Source organism: Convolutriloba macropyga, chromosome 4, assembly GCF_964194025.1.
Source record: "Convolutriloba macropyga chromosome 4, txConMacr16.3, whole genome shotgun sequence".
In the NCBI taxonomy this organism is placed as follows: Eukaryota; Metazoa; Xenacoelomorpha; order Acoela; family Convolutidae; genus Convolutriloba; species Convolutriloba macropyga.
Window position 1 is genome coordinate 64,565,531 of NC_134471.1, and position 20,110 is coordinate 64,585,640.

Consider the following 20,110-nt stretch of genomic DNA (forward strand, 5'->3'; position numbering starts at 1 on the left):
TGTGCGACTTATCCGAAAAAAGCAAAAGAAAAGAGCAATCAAATGATGAATCCAGATTTGAACAATTAAACAAAAAAATTAAAGAAGGCTGAAAATCATCATGATATTAACGAAGAAAGCCTTGGTGGGGCAAATTCAAATATAACTAATTCTATTAGCAATTAGCGATCAATTGATACAATATTATTACAAACAGAGTTCCCGTAAGACACAAACAAAGACTGCTCTCAACAACTTATCACAAATATGCAGAACTATGAACTCAATAAGATTAGATTGGTGGTTATAAAATCAGGCCCGCAGACTTCCAAATATTACTTGCCCTAGTCGCAATATTTTTTCAAAGAACTGTTCAAATAAGAGTATTTTCCAAATAAGAAAAACACTGTGGCAAAGGAGAATGTGGTCTATTCAATGATCCGCGTTCTAGAGAAAAGGTTGAAAGGAAACAATGTAAAACTCAAATTGATCGCTCTTACCATTTTATTTCATATCATGGTGACCTTCTTTACAACCCTCGAGACCATAAATGGATTCTGAACACTACAAATAATCCATTAATCAAAATGTCCTGGTGTCAATCCTACTGGTGAATATCATATCATCCAAAATTTAAGCTGGTGACTACAATTAACAAAAATAACACTTACTTTCGAGTTACAATTAGAAAACATCTACAACAATATGGACTCCAAAAATGTTTGACATCTAAATGAGGTACTCTCGCCCAAATATTGCACTCAGAGTGCTAGCCAATTGGGAACCTAATGATCACTGTCAAATTTTCCACCTTGGAAGATCAAGTGCCTGAATGATAAAACTCGAAAAATGCCATTTTGTTGAAATACATACAAACAATGAAACAAATAGTGATCTTCTAATGTCCATATGTACAGAAATTTTTTCCAAGACTACATATACAACCTATGAGACCAATATTCTCTCCATAGATAGGATGTAATCACTAAACCGTTACATAATTACAATGAGGATCGCCCATTCTATGCGTCACAGTATCAAGAAGCATTTACCTTGCTACAGAAAAACCTTCCTCTGACTTTAAGGACCTGCATTTACCAAAATAAAACGTACCACCAATTCTGCCAACGTACACAAAAAGTAGTACTCGAAATGCTTACATTATAAAACAAGAATCAAAACCTACCGCAAATCCGAAATACACCAACTTTTCAGAAAGCAAAGTGGTTTGGCGCGTTACATCCAACTATACAAATAGAAGCTGAAACCGAATATTGAATTATATGAGTACTCTGATAAATGGACCAACTCAATTTTCAAAACTTTACGCGATCTTACGAACCGTATTTCATTTTGCTCACACAAGAATCTCTTTGTAGGTTGTGTTACAACGGGAAACAGAAAAACCTTTTCTAAACTAAAAAGCTCTAAAGTAATGTCTATTTTCCAATGTAACACAACTTTTCCCCCTCTATGTATTGAAAAACTAATGTTTTTAACCAATACCCATCCTCCTGCAGAACGAAGTACAATTCGAATAATAAGTAACACGCAAAACATTTCCTTGCTCGATAGATGCACCATGTAGAATTTATAATTTTGACCACCAAGTCGCGCTTGACGCAGACGATGATCACTCATATTGCCCGACGCCTTATCCAAATATTGTGCGTAGTAATGATAAAAGTTTTACACCCAACGAAATTGAACGCAGTTTCACACAAATAAAATTTATCGCACAACAAATAGACATATTTTGTCAAAGTGTCCAGACAAAGTCTATCAACAAGATGATATTTAACCAATCAATAGATGACGCATCAGAGAAATTTGAAAAAGCAGAAGCCGTCTTTTTTGCATAGATAGCCCAGTACTCACAGATACAGAGACAAAAAGCAATTTACATTAATAAATTGTTTATTAACGGCAGTGAACTTACATATCGCCGCCTAGACTGGCGTGACCTAATAAACGGAAATTATATAAAAATTTCCTTCCTTGGAATCGTTGGAAACCTTTGGGAATTAATCAGAAAAATAGCCAAAAACTATCTTCCATGGAGTAAAAATGTCCCGAAAAACTATAAACCAGAATCTCCTAAAAGAAGGAAAGTAAAAAAGTATACAATTAGCTATCTCACAATTTCTCAAAAAAATGTAATTTATTGCGCGGGAGCATTGAAAGTTTCATAAAAATTTTGAGTCCCCAGTACCTAATACCTCAAATTCAATACACAGATCAGCGACTCTACAGACATCAAGGAATGATTGTGTGATACCTAAAGATATCATCATTTGTTCGATGCAGTATATTTCATATGATGTTGGTAAATTTTTCAATTTATTTGCCCTTGATTATCCTGTTCATATTTTTTCAGTTCGTGTCTTGTGATCTGTTAATGGTTTCCTCCTTGGTTTCCCGCCTCGTGATCAGACATGTCTGATCACGCATTCACGTTTGCTTAAAAGCACTTCATTTCATTTCATTTCATTCTTTAAGTTTGCAATTCAAATTCAGTTAACAAGTTCTCTTGTAAATCTCGCTCCGCAAGTAAGCGCAAAGAAATTTAGTTAGGATCTCGCTCCGCGAATCGCTAGTTAAAAAAAATAAAACGCACGCGCATTGCAAGAAGCTACTCTATTTAAGTAGAGTACGACATGGCGCAGTCAGCAACTAAACGCACACCAATCGGAAATGACGCTTTCTGGGACAAACCTACACCCGATGCTCCCCTCTGCTGGGAGAAATGGCGAGTGCAATATAAATTGGCACTGTTGGCGAAAGAAAACATCATCCTTGATACACTACTTGGACCCAAACCCGAAATGGTGGAACTTCCCCTCGAACTAATATACGAAGAAACTATAGTCGGAGCTTCTGCACAGTCGGAGAGAGAAAGGAACGCTCGCAACGCGCAACAAAAGATGAATGGACATCACAAGTGCCAACGACTCATAGAGGTTGGTATAAAGTGTGGCGACAAAACCTTGGCCATTGGCGGATCGCAAAACCGTGTCTTTGCTGTGTCTAAGCATCGGGGTAGAAAAACGCCGCATCCTCAACTGCAAAAACCCGCATATCATGATTGATACCCTAAAAACCGTCGATTTCTTGAAAATTGTAGAAGAGGCTTTCATCCGTGCTTGCAACATAATTTTGACCGTCATTTTTTCTTGATTACGAAACAACTTTGGAGAAAAACGGGGGAAAACTTCTATTGAAAACTAAAGGAGTTGGCAGAGAACTGTGACTTCGAGAATAAGGAAGAAACTTTGATACGCGATGTCTTCATTACTAACCTCATAGAACCTGAGATTCAAAAGGAACTTCTCAAACAAACAATTGAGCCCCGCCAGGCGTTAGAACTAGCAATTAACATGGAACTGGGGATGCGAAACCAGCATCAAATTCAGCAGCATAATAAGATTGTCATCCCGGCGAACGTCAACACGGTTCAGATCTCTGGTAGCTCCTTAGCCTCGGATTGGCAAAATCCGAGTAATGCAACACGACAAAGCAATCGCTCCACGCTCTATTGCTCTAATTGTGGAGGGACTTGGCTTCCGAATCATCGCGATAAATGTATCGCGAAAGGCAAAACAAGCAACAATTGTGGACTCCTAACTCATTTTGCGAAAGTTTGCAGAAAACAAAAGACAGTGAAACCAGTGGATGCTAAAAAGAAGATGGTGAGTGTCGTAGAAGAAGAACCGCATCCTGAGGATTCAGTAAATTTTCTACAACCTGCTAAGCTCTACAAATTGGACTACAGCACCGGAGAAGATAACACGGTCGCGGTGATCGAGCGTTCAGTAGAAAAAGTAGAACCGCTCAAAATGCCCGTCAAGAGCGCCAATATTAACACTACCCTTCTCGTGGACTCAGGTAGTGCATGCAGTATTCTGAACCGTTCACTCGAATCACAAGTGGTACAAAGTAGTCCTCGCGCTTTCTGGATTAGCGAACAGATGCCACCACAACTTCGAACTTTCTCGAATGAATCCATCCAGGTAGATGAGAAGATTCAAGCGTCAATAACGAGCAATGGATGGACTTGTGACTCTGCAACATTCACTGTTGTAGCTGACGGACTAAAATAGCTGATTGGTCGTGATTTGTTCGATCGACTTGGTCTAGCTGTGACTCAATCTTTATCTCAAAAAGGTAAATGTGTCAACAATATTTCATCTCCAGAGTTCAAAGAACTAATCGCAAAAACTTTCCCTGAACTGGTATCGCGCTTCGGGAGATCAAAGAATCACGTGGCAAAATCTAAATTTCATAAAGACTTTCAACCTCAACATCAAAAAGGTAGACGAATTCCTATTAATTTACAAAAAAAATTCAATACTGAACTGAAGAATTTGTTAGATGAAAAACATATCGTTAAACTTTCAAGTTGCCCAGACAAATACTTTTTATCTCCAATAGTGGTTACAGTAAAAAAGACCAAACGATAAAGTTAGCACTCGATTCAAAAACACTAAACAAAGCCATTCACAAGAATAAATATCAAATGCCAAACATTGATACGCTTGTCGAATCTATTTCTCAATAGATTAGTGCTCCCGCGTCGCAAAACACAACATACATTTCAACGATAGATTTAAAGTATGCATACATTCAGTTAAACTTAGATATTAATACGGCAAATCAATGCAACTTTAATATTATTAGTGGTGATATGACTGGCACTTACAGATTTCGAACGTGATTTTAAGGGCTAACAGATATGGCTGCCGAATTTTAAAAAACAATGGACTATATTTTGATCGGTCTAAAAAATACATATTGTTTCCTAGACGATATTTTGATAGTTAGCAAGGGATCTTTGGAAGAACACAAAAGTTGTGTTATGAATTGTTTAAAACGATTGGATGATGAAAATCTTAGAGTAAACCTTCCCAAATGTCACTTTGGAAAATTAGAAATGGATTAGCTAGGATATCATATATCTCAATCGGTTATTTCACCACATGAAATTAAAACAGCTGCAATTTTGGCACATGCAGCACCGAAAACGCTAAAGCAACTTTTTTCTGAGATCGGTGCATTACATCGAAAAATTTATTCCAAATCTTGCACAAGTTAGCCACCCCCTAGGCCCTCTACTGAAAAAGACATCAAAATTCATCTGGAAAGAGGAGCACGAGAAGTTTTTTAACTAAATAAAAGATCGCATCACGAATGCAACCGCAAATAGTCACTATAACCCGCAACTCGAAACACGCATAAAATATGATGCATCGCGCTCCAGTCTCGGAAGAGCACTCGAACAACTAACAGTTGACGGGTGAAAACCAATTGCGTTTGCCTCGCGATTCTTAAATTCATGCGAATAGCGCTATAGTGTGAATGAAGTTGAGCTATTGGGAGTAGTTTGGTCGATTGAATATTTTAAAAACTATCTGTATGGGAAAAAAATTACAGTTTTTACGGATCATCGAGCTCTTCTCTCCATTATAAAAGAAAATAGATCGTATAACTCGTACAATAGTAGACTAACTCGCTGGATAGATCGTCTACTACCATTTCAATTTGACATTGAACATCCTCCGGGGGCGAAAATGGGTCTGGTGAAAAAACCGCCTAAAAGCGTTGAACCCCTACATACATTTGCATTGGAGAGACCTTCATGTTTGATCTGAGTGTGTGTGTATCGATGTAAAAGTAGCCATACCAAATGTGTTGAGAGAGGCATTAACTGAGGATATACACACAAGCCATCCGGGCACATGGGGCATGATCTGCATGGCTACGCATTGCTGGTGGCCCTACATGCACCGGTAACTCATCGTAAAGGCTACTGAATGCAAGCCCTGCACTGTGATTAACAAGAATCTTAAATGTGTTATTCCCGCTAAACAATTTCATCCTCATGTTTCGCAATTTGAACCGAATCAAGAGATCCAAATTGATTTTGGAGGACCGATTTTCGATGAAAAGGTTACTGAAGTTTATTTCTTAGCCGCTATTGATCGTTTTTCCAAACATACTACTGCATGTATTTATGACAAAGCAAACGGACCTAATGTTCTAAAATTTTTGGACATGTATATAGAAAATCACGGAATTCCTCGATCTATTCGTCTCGACCAAGCAAAATGTTTGGTTGGCAATCAAGTAAAGACTTTTTGTAACAAAATTAATATTGACATCATTGAAGCTCCGGTAAACGATCATCGTGCTATTGGTTTGGTAGAAAGACTCATTCAAACGATTAAAAATAGACTTGCATGTATCAAAGAGGAAAAATCGTAATGACGTTCATGTAAAGCACCCATTAAAGAAACTAATACACCAATTGAGAATATGTAAACAGAAAACAACAAAATTCTCGCCCTTCGAAGCACATTTTTGAAGAAAACACAATAACCCGCTGAGCGTGATATCAACAATACCTAAATTGTCAAATTTCACTAACGAAAGCATAGTAAACTACTATTTAGATGAAGACACAGTAATGCCGGCAGAAATACTTCTAGACGACAAATGGCTGAATGGCTACCTCAGTGACATTGAGGATGAGAAAGGAATGTCACGAGCAACGCAAGAGGCCAAGTCAAGAGAACGGGCTAGCAACGATGGCGAATATCGCTTCCTGCGAACAAAAGCCAGTCGACCAATTCCCCTCAAAGAGTGTGCGGTCGAACTAAATCTATCGCGGAAAAATCTTGGCAAGAGACGTTCAAAGAAAAATCTTGAAGGATTGTATTAGGTCCTCGCCCCGGGATCTCATATTCTGAAAGTTAGCCCAACGATCTCTACAATCAAAGAGCCGGGGAAATCTGTGGTGACTGTCGGAAATAGCGATATAGCTAAGTTCGGGACGCAACTGGAGCGGCAAACTCCATTGAAGGCATACGCGGACCGCAGAGGACCAAGATCTGGGGAAAAGTTGGTGGCGGAGTTGATTCAAAGTCATGTCAAAGAATTTACGAGAAAACAGAAGAGTGACAAAAAGATGAAGCACCGCACGCGTGATCCGGGCAGTGGGATCTCTTCATCGAGATCAAACATCTCACGCGCAATGCGAGGTCGCATTCCTAAAATACCCAACATTCTCGCGATGCGAAATCAGCAGCCAGAAGGAAGCACCGTTTCGCATAGCGAACGACCTACAACCTCTTCCACAATCACAACGGCCACCACAAAACTATCAAGATCATCGGACAGGACTTGCCGCAGTCCTTCCAATTGTGGATTTGAAAGTCCATCCCCTGACTCGCTTCGCGAAATCCTTCTCTCTTGGAAATCGACACAATTTATGAGGCCGAAAATCCTGATGCCAATGACTGAAACAATTAGGAATCGAACTCACATACAGACTGCTTTAATGACAAACTCTAATTTATTAATATATATTTTTAGCTATGATAAACAGTAAGTATATTTTTATTACTTACATAACCAGGCACCAAGTATGAATTTGTAAATATTGTTATTATTTATACCTTGGAAAATTGTATTATAACAATTTTCTTTGTCGGTGTAAGGGGTATGTGATACCTAAAGATATCATCGGTTGTTCGACATTTTGGTGTAAAGAAGGTCAATTTATTTGCCCTTGATAATCCTGTTCATATTTATTCAGTTCGTGTCTTGTGATCTGTTAATGATTTCCTTCTTGGTTTCCCGCCTCGTGATCAGACATGTCTGATCACGCATTCACGTTTGCTTACAAGCACTTCATTTCATTTCATTCTCCTAAGTTCGCAATTCAAATCAGTTAACAAACTCTCTTGTAAATACCGCTCCGCAAGTAAGCGCAAAGAAATTTAGTTAAGATCTCGCTCCGCGAATCGCTTGTTAAATAGAATAAAACGCACGCGCATTGCAAGAAGCTACTCTATTTAAATACAGCACGACAGATTGTTCCCAGCATCCAAATGAATCTCAACCTAACTCGGAGTTCAAATCTTTGAAACTTGAAATTTTATTACTTAAAATACTCATATTATATCGTCAGTAAGTAACGCGAAGGAACCTTGAGAAATTTTGGTCCTATCCGGAATCAAAGCCGTTTTATTCCCCTATACGCAATATTGGTACTAGTGATACATGAGTAAATTTTACTTTCAATTTATTTATTTGGTGCAGTAAATTTCATATGATGTATTCATTTAGTTTATTTCATTTGCCCTTCAATTCTTATTTCATTCCTGTTCATACTTCATGCCACAAGTTACTTTTATTTCATTAATCTTTGTTTCCCGCCTCGTGCTCAGACATGTCTGATCACACGTTTGCTTAATCAATTCACGTTCGGTTGCTCTTCTCTCTTCGCGAACTCACGCCGCAAGTTAAAGTAAAAGGAATAAGATCTCATAGAATAAAGCGAACACAAACTGCGAGTGCCTACCGAAACATAAGAGCGTACGACATGGTGCAGTCAGCAAACAAGCGCACACTGCTCGTAATATATGCATTTGAGATAAACCGACACCCGATCCTCCTCTTCGCTGGGAAAGATTGAGAGTACAAAATGAGCTGGCACTTCTCGCAAAAGAGAATATAATCCTTGACACTCTTCTCGGACCAAATCTGAGGTGGTGGACCTCCCTATGGAACCCATCTACAAAGAGATAATAGTGGGTTCTTCAGCTCAATCCAAGAGTGAAAGAACTGCTCGTAATGCACAGCAGAAATTGAATTTTTAGAACAAATGTCAACCTTTGATTGAAATTGGCATCATGTGCGGGGATAAGCCTTGGACACTGAAGACGGATTCTGAATTAAAAAAACCCGCATATAATGATTCATACGTTATCCGCAAAGGAATTCTGGAAAATTGTATAGGCCGCTTTCTTTCGACCCCGGAACAAAACATTTGATTGTCATGTCTTCTTGATCACAAAGCAACTTCGTGGTTAAATTGTCGAGCATTTCAGAATTAGCAGAAAATTGCGACTTTGAAAATAAGGAGGAAATTTTAATACGCGAAGTGCTCATCATCAATTTGATTGATACTGAGATCCAAAAAGAACTCCTTAAAAAAACTGTAGAGCCAAGACAGGCATTGGAATTAATATGGAACTCGGGATTAAAAATCAGCATCAAATAAAGCAACACAATAAGACACTCATACCGGCCAGCGTGACCGCGATTCAATTCACAACTAGCTCGCGATAATTGAATTGGTCACTCTAAAATAATTTTCACAAACATGGCAACTGCTCACCCCTATATTATTTGAATTGAGGCGGAAACAGGCTCCCCAAATCAAGGCGATTATTGCATCGCCAAGTGCAAAAACGTGCAATAATTGTAGGTTGATGAACCATTTTGCAAAGGTTTGTCGAAAACCAAGGAATTTGAAGCCACAAAATCCCAAGGAAAAAAAAACTGTGAAGACATTGGACGGAGATCCACAGCCCGAAAATTCGGTGAATTTTCTTCAAACTACAAAATTGTACGAATCCGACTACAGCAGCGGGCAGGACAATATGGTTGTTCTCATACGAAACAATATTGGAAAATTATAACCCCTAAACATGCCGATCATAGGCAATATCTCGACTACCCTGTTTGTGGACTCCGGGAAGGCGAGTAGCATTCTCAATCGGTCTCTCGCGTCGCAAGTAGTGAAAAGTAGCTCACATGCATTCTGGGTGCACAATAACGCCACTCCGCAACTTAGGACTTTTTTGAATGAACCGATTCGCAGTGAAGCTAAAGTACAGGCTCTAGTTTCGAGCAATGGATAGACTTCACGTTCAGCTACATTCGCAATCGTCGCCGATGGCCTCAAATCACTAATCGATCGAGACTTGTTCGACCAATTAGGACTGGCTGTAACGCAGTCATCCTCGTTCTCAGGTAATCAAGTTGATACCATTTCATCATCTTCAGAATTCAAAGAACTCATTGCACTAACATTCCCTAATCTAATCTTTCGCATCGGAAGATCAAAAAATCACGAGGCTAAATCAAGATGTCACGAAAACTTTCAACCTAAGCATCAAAAAGTTAGACGTATACCAAAGAATCTTCAAGATAAAGTTAACAACAAACTCAAAAATTTGTTAGCTGAAAAAACACATAATAAGGCTCAACAATTGTCCTGATAAATATTTTATTTCCCTATTGTAGTGACCGTTAAAAAATACCAGACCATTAAACCTGCACTCTATTTGAAAAGACTAAATCAAGCCATCCACAAAAATAAATACCAAATGCCTAACATTGATATGCTCATCGAATCAATATCCCAACAGATTAGTGCTCCCGCATCGCAGAAGACGACATATTTATCTGCATTAAACCTAGAGTACGCGTACAGTCAATTGAACTTAGATCCTGGTACAGCAAACCACGCAATTTTAATATAACCAGTGGCGACATGACAGGCACTTATAGATTTCAAACTTAGTTTTATTGCTTAATGGATATGCCGGCAGAATTTCAAAAAGCCATGGATTGCACCCTTATTGGTCTAAAAAAACCTATTGTTTTCTTGACGATATTTTCATTGTAAGTAAAGGACTGGAGGAAGAACACAAACAGCATGTTGTATATTGTCTCAAGCCTCTGGTTGGAGAAAATCTTAGGATTAATATTCCAAAATTCCATTTTTTTAAACTAGAAATTGATTGGCTGGGATATCATGTTTCGCAATCGGTTATTTTGCCTCTCGGGAGCAAAACCTCAGCTATCTTAGCTCTTGAAGCACCAAAGACAATAAAAAACTTTGTTCTTTTCTGGTTTCAGTACACTACACTAGTAAATTTTTTAGTAACCTTGCACAAGTTAGTCACCCACTATGACTCCTACAGAAAAAGTCGTCAAAATTTATCTGGACTGATGTACATGAAAATTGACTTTCTGAAATCGGAAACCATATCGTGTATGCTACCGTAAATAGGCAATATAACCCGCAGCTCGAATCAAGCATAAAATGTAACGCTTCTCGCTCCAGTCTTAGGGCGGCACTTGAACGGTTTACGTATGGAAACCAATTGCGTTTACATCTCGATTTCTGAATTCATGTGAAGAAAGACATAGTGTTAATGAACTCGGACTTCTCGGAGTATTTTGGTCTATCGAATATTTTAAAAAATACCTGTACGGCAGACATTTAAAGGAAATCACAGATCACAGAGCCATCCTCTCTATACTGAAATATATTCGCTCTAATAATTCTCCCAGTAGTCGCCTCACTGGTTGGATCGATAGACTCCTACCTTTTCAAATTAATACCGAACATATGCCAGGGGCAAAAAAAGGGATTGATGGACTATTTTTCGCGACAACCGAAGCAAAAAGCTGAAAAAATTTCTGCATATAATGAAGAATTCATCGCTGCCAACTTAAAGCTGATTTTTGCATCCGTCAATTCATTGAAAATACAATCCAGTCAATTGGCACCCCATTTACACAACTTAATACAAGCGCATGATCTCGCACCTCAAATAACACTTCGAAGTGAACCTATAACAAAAGCAATTAATTTCATTAGCACACTTGTCACCCGTGTGTATGAGCATGGTTAATCTTTATCACTCGCGCCGCGAAATCAATTTACGAATGCTAGCGGTAATTCAAACAACTTAAAATATACATTCCCCCCGTCGCAAATATCATTTAACATTTCACTCGCTAGGTGAAACTCAATTTAATTTAAACAACTTTTCCCAAATCGGAAAGAAAAACATTTCGCGAGGCGCGATACTCAATTCACTAAGCCTAATTTACCGCCAATTAAGAGACTTTCAGCAAATTTTTCTGAAAGTCATTACCCAAAAATAAAATCGGTGCTTTTTGCCCCAACTCACTCGAGATTAAAGTAACATAAATCTCATTCAAATTTTCCTTCACACTTCGAAAAAAAATCTGACATTACCCACATAACCTCAAATCAATTCAAAATGCCTTCTAAAAACTTATAATAAGAGTTCGATTCAACAACACCTCCCGCCCCGCGAATCCACCCTCTACTCCCCCAAGTTCCTCATGCGCTATAATCACACTATAAAGTCCCTAATTGCTAGTCGCACCGCGAATCTCCTTCCCATTCGCTAGCACACTCCAACTTCGCCAGCATTGTCATCAAATGTCAGCACTCCTCTAACACCCAGCCCTCAAGTCCCCAAATTCGATAATATAGTAAATAAGATTTTCAGTAAATTATTAATTGCAGCTCTCACTATTAAAAACGCAGTCCTTAAAGAAGTCCGTGATTGTGTTTTTTAACCAATAACAAAACTCGTCTTAAAGAACTGAACTCTTACATACATTCTTAATTGAGAGATCTCCATGTTCGTTCCGGCTGCGTGCGTCTGTATTGACGAGAAATTCGCTATACCCAACGTCCTCCGCGATGCCCTAATAGATGACATACACGCAAGCCACCCAGATACCTGGGGAATGATATGCATGGCCACGCACTGCTGGTGGCCATACATGAATTGCGAACTAATCGTTGAAGCGACGGAGTGCAAACTCTGCACAGCAGTTGGTAAGAATTTTAAGTCTGTTATCCCTGCAAAGCAATTTTGCCCTCATGTACAGTGTGCTGAACCGAATCAGGATATTCAAATTGATTTTGGAGGACCAATTTTCGATGAAAAGTGCAATGAAGAATATTTCTTAGCTGCAATAGATCGTCTCTAAATATCCTACTGCATGTATCTTTGAAAAGACTATTGGACCAATTGTTTTAAAGTTTTTCGACATGCACATTGAAAACCAGGGAATTCCTCGTTGTATTCGACCGGATCAAGCAAAATATTTGATTGGACATCAAGTAAAGACCTTCTGCAACGAAACTGTCACTGAAATTATTGAAGCTGCTGTTAACGATCATCGTGCTATTGGTTTGGTAGAGAGACTAATTCAAACGATTAAGAATAGACTGGCATGTATAAAAGAAGAAAAAATGCTTAATAATGCATTCCATGTAGAGCATGCTTTAAAGACCATTAATCGCCAATTGCGAATATGTAAACAGAAAACAAAAAAGATTTCGCCTTTTGAAGCATATTTTTGCCTGAAACCTAATACTCCGCTAAAGGTAATCTCCACTAAACCTAAATTATCCAACCTTTCAAACGAGAACTTTGTATATCACTATCTAGATGAAGACACAGTAACTCCTGGGGACATTTTACCGGACGATTATTGGCTCAATGGCTTCCGAAGCGATATTGAGGTTGAGATTCGAATGACTCGGACAACGCGGGATGCTAGCAAAAGTGAAAGAGAGAGCACAGGCGGAGAGTACCGATTCCTCCGCTCAGGTGCCTGCAAGCCGATTCCACTCAGAAAACGAGCTGTACAACTCAAACTGGCCCGAAAGATTCTTGGTAAACGACGATCTAAAAAGAACCTGGAGGGCTTATATGAAGTTCTTGCTCCAGGCTCAAATACCTTGATAGTACGCCCCACAACCTCAACAAGAAAGGAACCAGGCAAGCTTATAGTCACAGTGCGGAACAGTGATAGAGCCAAGCTTAGAATCCTTCAGGAGAGGCAGACGCCACAAAAAGTTTACACTGACCGATGTGGACCGCAAACTTTTGAGAAGCTGGTGGATGAACAGATCCAAAGCCACGTGAAATAATTCACTCGCAAGCTAAAGGGTGATAAGAAGATGAAAAACCAAAGGCCAGATCCCGGTAGTGGAGTATCATCTTCTCGTTTGAACATATCACGCGCGATGCGAGGGCGCATACCAAAAATTCCTATCTTCCCAGCAATTCGAAACCAATGTAACGAGGACCAAACAGCTTTACACGGCGCACTGATACTACCGCCACAGTCAGCATCGTCGTCGGCACTGCAACAAATTGCAACCGCAGCTCCTGCAGATGACAGGAACCACCGTAGTCCTTCGCATTACGGTTTTGACGATTCCTCTTCCGATTTGACTGTCACAGCACCGCCAAAACAACCACGCCGAGCGGGAGACGTCGAAATTTTTTAGCCCCCACCCACTTCGTTTGTGGTGACGGTTCAGACAATTGCGATTCAACATCCTGAGGAGGCAAACATCTCCCCTGTTATTGGTGACGTGTCACCTCCCGATCCGCGTGTTCGCCTTTTAATCGACCCCGACTGTGGATGGCGAAGTCAAGTCGATGACAGTATACGAAGCAGAGAATATGAAATTCATGAGTGAATTGTATACGAGTCACAAAACTGAAAAACTATAGAACTCATAACTTAGTGTTATTTTTTTAGATAAGATGACCAGTACTTATATTGTTATTGTTTATTTAACAGGGGACTAAGTATTAATTTGCGAATAGTGTAATGACTATTATCCAGAAAAAAGATATTTTACAAGAAAAACACTTTTTCTTTTTCAGAACAAGGCGTATGTGATACCTGAGTACATAATACATTCAATTTTTTTATTTGATTCAATAAATTTCTTATGATGTATTTTGATTGTTCAATTCATTGGCCCTTCAATTCTTATTTCATTCCTGTTCATACTTCATGTCACTAGTTACTGTTATTTCACTAGTCTTTGCTTGCCGCTTCGTGATCACGCATGTCTAATCATACTTTCATGCTTCGTTTGTAAGTACTTGAGACATACTCTCGCTTATTCAATTCAAGTTCGCGAACTCGCACCGCAATTCAAAGTAAAAGGACTAAGTTCCGATTTTGCTCCACGAATCAGAATTCTTATAGTAAAAAGCTAACGCGCACTGCGAGTCCCTACCAAATTATAATGGCGTACGACAGTACTCATCGAGTACTTCAGAAATGTAGAAGGCGGTACTACGAAGTGTATGTACGCCCATACCTTCAACCTCTTGACCGTGATTAAATCACCGACAAATTGGCCAACCGGGAGCCATCGCAAGAGGAGATGGAGATCCTGAATCGTATTCTTGCGGTGAATCCATTCTACTATGCGGATCTATATCCTCAGGTTGTTCCTACTTGACAGGAGACATCATCTATCTCGGTTTTTAACACCATCCTGATAATCGGGCCGCGGGTTTTGAATTTGAGCACCACTAACTGGCACAGCGTCATAATTCAGGGCCTTTATTTCGAAAACCGAAACAAAGCTCTCAATAGACCCTCGAAGACTTTTTTGTTTATCTTTTTCGCATACCTATTCTTAATAAATATTCTTTCCTTCTCTCGATTTATGTCAATATTCCGTTTCACAAATTAAAGGTTAGGAACTTTTGTTTTTCTTTTTTCTTTTTTCTGGTCGGAACTTACTCAGAAGGAATTAAAATTGAAAAATTTACAGGGTTACGTAGCTCACAGAAACTAATGATGGAATGCTACCAGAAGGTAAGCTGGTAAATCCAATCGGAATAAAAAACCGTATTGAAAAGAGATGAAGTGGAATCTCTTTGTACCACCGACGGAGACAAGAGAAAAAAACTTTCCACCCAACAAATCGTCTACATATCAGTACGAGACTGCTAGATACTATAAAAGGATGAATGTCACTGGCCAACAAAACTTCAACTGGCACCCTCACTGACTCCACGACCGAAAGGAGTGGACCACGTGGTGACGATTCTCTTCACAAACCTCAGACAACCTAATCCTCGACGCCGCTACTCTACAAGGATGAAACATTCAACATTCAGCGTATTTCAGCTACATTCTACAGTTTCGGACAAAACTCTCATCTAATCTGTTTCCCCCTGCTTATTGGGCTTATATCTTTTACGCCCCCAGACGCAAGTTCCATTTTATAAAAAGTTTTGTGCTATATAACGAAATATAATTTGCAAGGGGGGCGTATAAGAAACTGGAGGGGGGAATACATCCGAAAACTCTTAACTGAGAGCACTTTAACTGAGAAATGTTACTTAGGAACTAGTGAACTGCAAGAGCTAAACGACATGTTTACGTTTAAAAAGCAGAGGACGAAAATACATAATGCATATTTTCCACCAATCACAGACTGAGAAGACTCTAATCTCTTTTATATAGCGCATGCACACCTAACTCTATTTAGTCTAATAGATAGTTGAAGCATGTGTATACCACTGACTCCGCTGCTGTTTCCTATTATCACCGTTATATTTGAAGTTTATCTTCAGTGTTTCACAGAGTCGGTTAGTTTGAGAGTACTAGGTAATTCTACGTCACGCGCAGAAATAAGTAACCCGAACTCTTTATACTTTAAGGCTTTACAATGAGCCCAATTGGGTTGCCTTAGAAGCGTCGTATATCTGACCAGAATTTATGTAAATATCTTTTCAATCGTGTATACCTACTTCCTCTCACAGCAAAATATTCTAAATTGCCCTCGATTTTCTTCTAGAAACTCTTTTTTCGTGATGAGAAAACGTCAAGGTCTTAATACAAGCAAACAGTCAAGCACTAAGCAAACATGGTGCAAGGTGAACCTCTTGAAAAATATTCTCATGAAGAATGGTTAAAACGATATCGTTTTTCAATTAAAAAATATTTGAAAGCATTTTTCTTTTTTTTCTTTCAATATGCGCTATCAGCAAAAATTGCAGTTTCTCCCGCATTTAGTCTTTTCAACTTCAGCAGAAAGAATAAAGAATTTAAAAAAAATGCCAACGTAAAAAACTTCATTCCAGTAAAACTTACTTAATCCTCTTTTTTTAAAAAAAATAAGTTCTTGTACTGTGTCGTTCTGAAAGACATGAAAAATCAGTCGAGTTCTAGCTATCGAAACCTTGTCTATCGTCACAATATTCTCCATTTATAAAGATCACTTACAAGAAAAGTTACAAGTTCTTTTTGAACACCTAAAAATATGGAACGAGCCTCGGAATGTTTTTAAGAGCATATATTTCTTTAAAACAGGTCAAAACAGATTTTTTGTAAAGTTTTTTTAATAGTTCAGTTTTAAGCACCAAGCATCAAACATTTCTAAATCATATGGCGCATCAGATAATCATTACTCAGCAGAACAGAAAATCAAAATCGATTCAGATTTTTGCTAGAAGACACAATCTAGTTACGTTATTTGTTAATTGGAGCTTCAAAACTGCATTAAATTTACTTCATCATGATATTCAACCATCCACTAATTACTTGCACAAAATGATCATGAAATTATTATCGATTTTTTTCTTAATTGGTATGATTTCAATTTGTTTTACAATTTCATCTTGAGTTTTCAAAATGTTCCTACTATACTTGAATTTATTCTGAATTCTCTCATTAGTGTTTTTCTATAAAGTAACGCTTGTCATTATCTACTTGTCAAGAACTGCAAATATCAGTTTTCAGTGTGACCAAACAAACTCGACCGCGCCAGCAAACAAAATGATCATCCAAATCAAGGCCAATTCCGGTCCAAATCGAGCCGAATCATTACCCGGTGGCTTCCCATCGGTTGCATTATCAGGCAGGAATTCCAGATCGGTGGGTACTGTTAGGTTTTCGGGGTTGAACAGATAAGGGAAGTCTTCGAGTGAGGCGCGGGTTGCTAGGATGAGGTTTGAGTTGCAAATGAGAGAGGGAGAGAGAACTCCAATTGTACAGAAGTTACCGTTCTTGTCAACATATACACCTCCTCCGATGTCGTCTTTAAATAAATATCACGTTAACATTGACTTACAGTAATAACATTGTGAGTCGAGACCTGATAAACTTGACAAAATGCAGCCAAGGCATGATTTTGAAAAAAAACTTGAGCTAAGTTAAGCTAAGTTTTAGTGATGTCTAGAATTCCTATTTCTAAGAATATGGATAATATAGTTTTAAATACGAAATAACAAACTAACATCGGTCAAACTGCTCTCGAATGACTGGTGAGGCAAACAATTTAAGGGGCATAGGATAGAGAAATATTTGGTGCGAAAACTGCTGACTAGTCGGGAGTTAGAACCTGCAACCTCAGGAATTAGCGTCGTGGACAGTCACTAACTGAAATCCGTCAGAAAAAAATCAAAGAAGTGGAAACGGAATTATTGTTCTAGAAAACGTTCAAGCAAAAATTTGGCATAAAAGACACACACGGTTTCAATAATTGCTTCAAAAATCTTTCGAGAGCGATTAATTGCATTAAAATTTACATGAATAACCTAGTCTGTCATTACGTGGCCAACCGGACAAAATTTTCCACCAAGGATATGCATGATAATCAACCTTTTATAATACTTGAAATGATGACGAGCTCTTGCCAGGCTATAAGTTTTCACGATCAACGTAAATGAGACCTTGCTAAAAATTCTAATTTCCTGGAATGTGGGCAATTATGTTTTGAAATAGAATTCTTGCTTGTTTGCTCCCCAGTCGATTTCGAATGGTTATCTTGCAAGATTTCTGCCAGAATCTTGCAAGATAACCATTCATTCTGCCAGAAACTTGCAAGATAACCATTTTTCTGCCAGAAACTTGCAAGATAACCATTATTCTGCCAGAATCTTGCAAGATAACCATTTTTCTGCCAGAATCTTGCAAGATAGCAGTTTTTCTGCCAGAATCTTGCAAGATAATCATTTCTCTGTCAGAATCCTCTAATATATCCACTTTTTTGCAAAAGATCCTATAAGATGAATTGATTAATGCGAGTAATTCTGACAGCAAGAGATTTGCCCGGAAGCTCTTCTAAAGTCCTTCGGAGCTCAAAAAAATGGCAAGCCGTGAATAATCATATTTTTGGGCATCGGCAAGAAAACTTAAGAACAAGGAGCTGAATTAAATTAAAGGAAGCTGTTTAAGATGCAAAGAATAATATCAGATAATTTTTCCATCAGAAAAGTTAATCTAGACGTGTAGTTTTATAAATCTTAATAAAGTTGAAAAAAAAACAGTTTTTAATAGTAATTTTTTTTGTGTTAACAGTTCTCAAAGGCAGATTTTAATTTGTTTTCTTCAGATAATTCATATTTCCAGATTCAAAATCTATTTAATTTTTTTTATTTTTCTTAAAAAACACGCAACTGATTCTGAAGTAAATTTCTAGTCAAAATGAAATGTGTTGCATGAATGAGAGCCAATAAGAGGACAGCTCGACCGGAACGAACTTGCAAGAATCTTGCAAGATAACCATTTTTCTGGCAGATCTTGCAAGATAACCATTTTTCTGGCAGATCTTGAAAGATAACCATTTTTCTGCCAGATCTTGCAAGATAGACAGTTTTTGCAAGATTCTGGCAGAATCTTGCAAGATAACCATCTGGTCTCGACTGGGGCTGTTACTGAGAGATTATTCATTTTTGTTTCCAAATATAAAATGAGGTATTTATTGCGTACAAATATATGAACGTAGCAGGACAAGTCCTGACGTACAATTCAAGTAATTTTCATTGACTAAACAAAAGACTAGACATAATAGGGACGAATGGGAAAATAATTTCTAAAAAAGTCAGATCAAAAAACAGAAAATCAAAGTTCAAATGCAGCACGTGAACAAAAACCACCAGAGAAAAACTGAAATTTGATTAGGACAAAAAACTAGGCCTAGAATGAACTATGAATGCATTGGGAAAAACCATTAAGGAAAAAATGCGATCCTATAAATTGGAAAAAACACAAAAACACTAAAAATCAAAGTGAAATTGCCCAATGTGAACACAAACCCACGAACGAGAAAGGGAACTTTTGTGCAAACAACGTTTTCTCACTCTTCTTTAACGTAAGAGTTTAAAACAGTCACGCCGCAAAACCACCAGTTTTTTCGCTCCATTTCCTGTTTCGGCGTGACCAAAATCAGTACTCCAATTTGACTTCAAAAATCATGAAAATGCGTGAAGAGATCTTAAAAAAAAGCCGGAAGAATTCCGGAAACAAATCGAAATGGAAATCCAACTAAACGCCATCCAACTACTAATCAGACAGGACGTGCCTTCACTAATTGATCTTGAAACGAAACCATAAAACAAAAAACAAAAAACAATAAAATCAAATCTGTTTAATTATGATAAAAAATCTGATCAAATTTTGTTGTAAATTGAGATACTGAAATAACTATCTCTGCCAAAATTACTTCATCAAAACAACTAGTGCTTACTAAAACAACTTATATGATTTTTTAAAAATACTTTTGGCGAAATTATGATGAAAAGCTCTTAAAAACAGGCCAAATTATGAAAAAAGCACTTAAAACTTAAAATGCCGCACGTGAACAAAAAATTTTGATCACTTACAGAATTTATTTTCTTGCCTTAATTTCCGCTCTCTAGAAAACAGAGATATGAACGAAAAACCACTCTCTTTTTCA

At 38.1% G+C, this 20,110-nt stretch overlaps 2 protein-coding genes across 2 annotated transcripts in view; both read right to left on the minus strand.

The window, feature by feature from the left end:
* LOC142338607 (selenoprotein S-like) overlaps positions 1-20,110 on the minus strand; it is a 482,730-nt gene that overhangs the window by 412,490 nt on the left and 50,130 nt on the right. The gene's annotated exons all lie outside the window — the stretch shown is intronic.
* Positions 16,780-20,110, minus strand: part of LOC142338608 (uncharacterized) — a 52,956-nt gene continuing 49,625 nt past the window's right edge. The window contains exon 6 of the mRNA XM_075388436.1: positions 16,780-17,470. Coding sequence (XP_075244551.1) covers positions 17,169-17,470 — 302 coding nt within the window. The 3' untranslated portion in view covers positions 16,780-17,168. The remainder of the gene's footprint in view (positions 17,471-20,110) is intronic.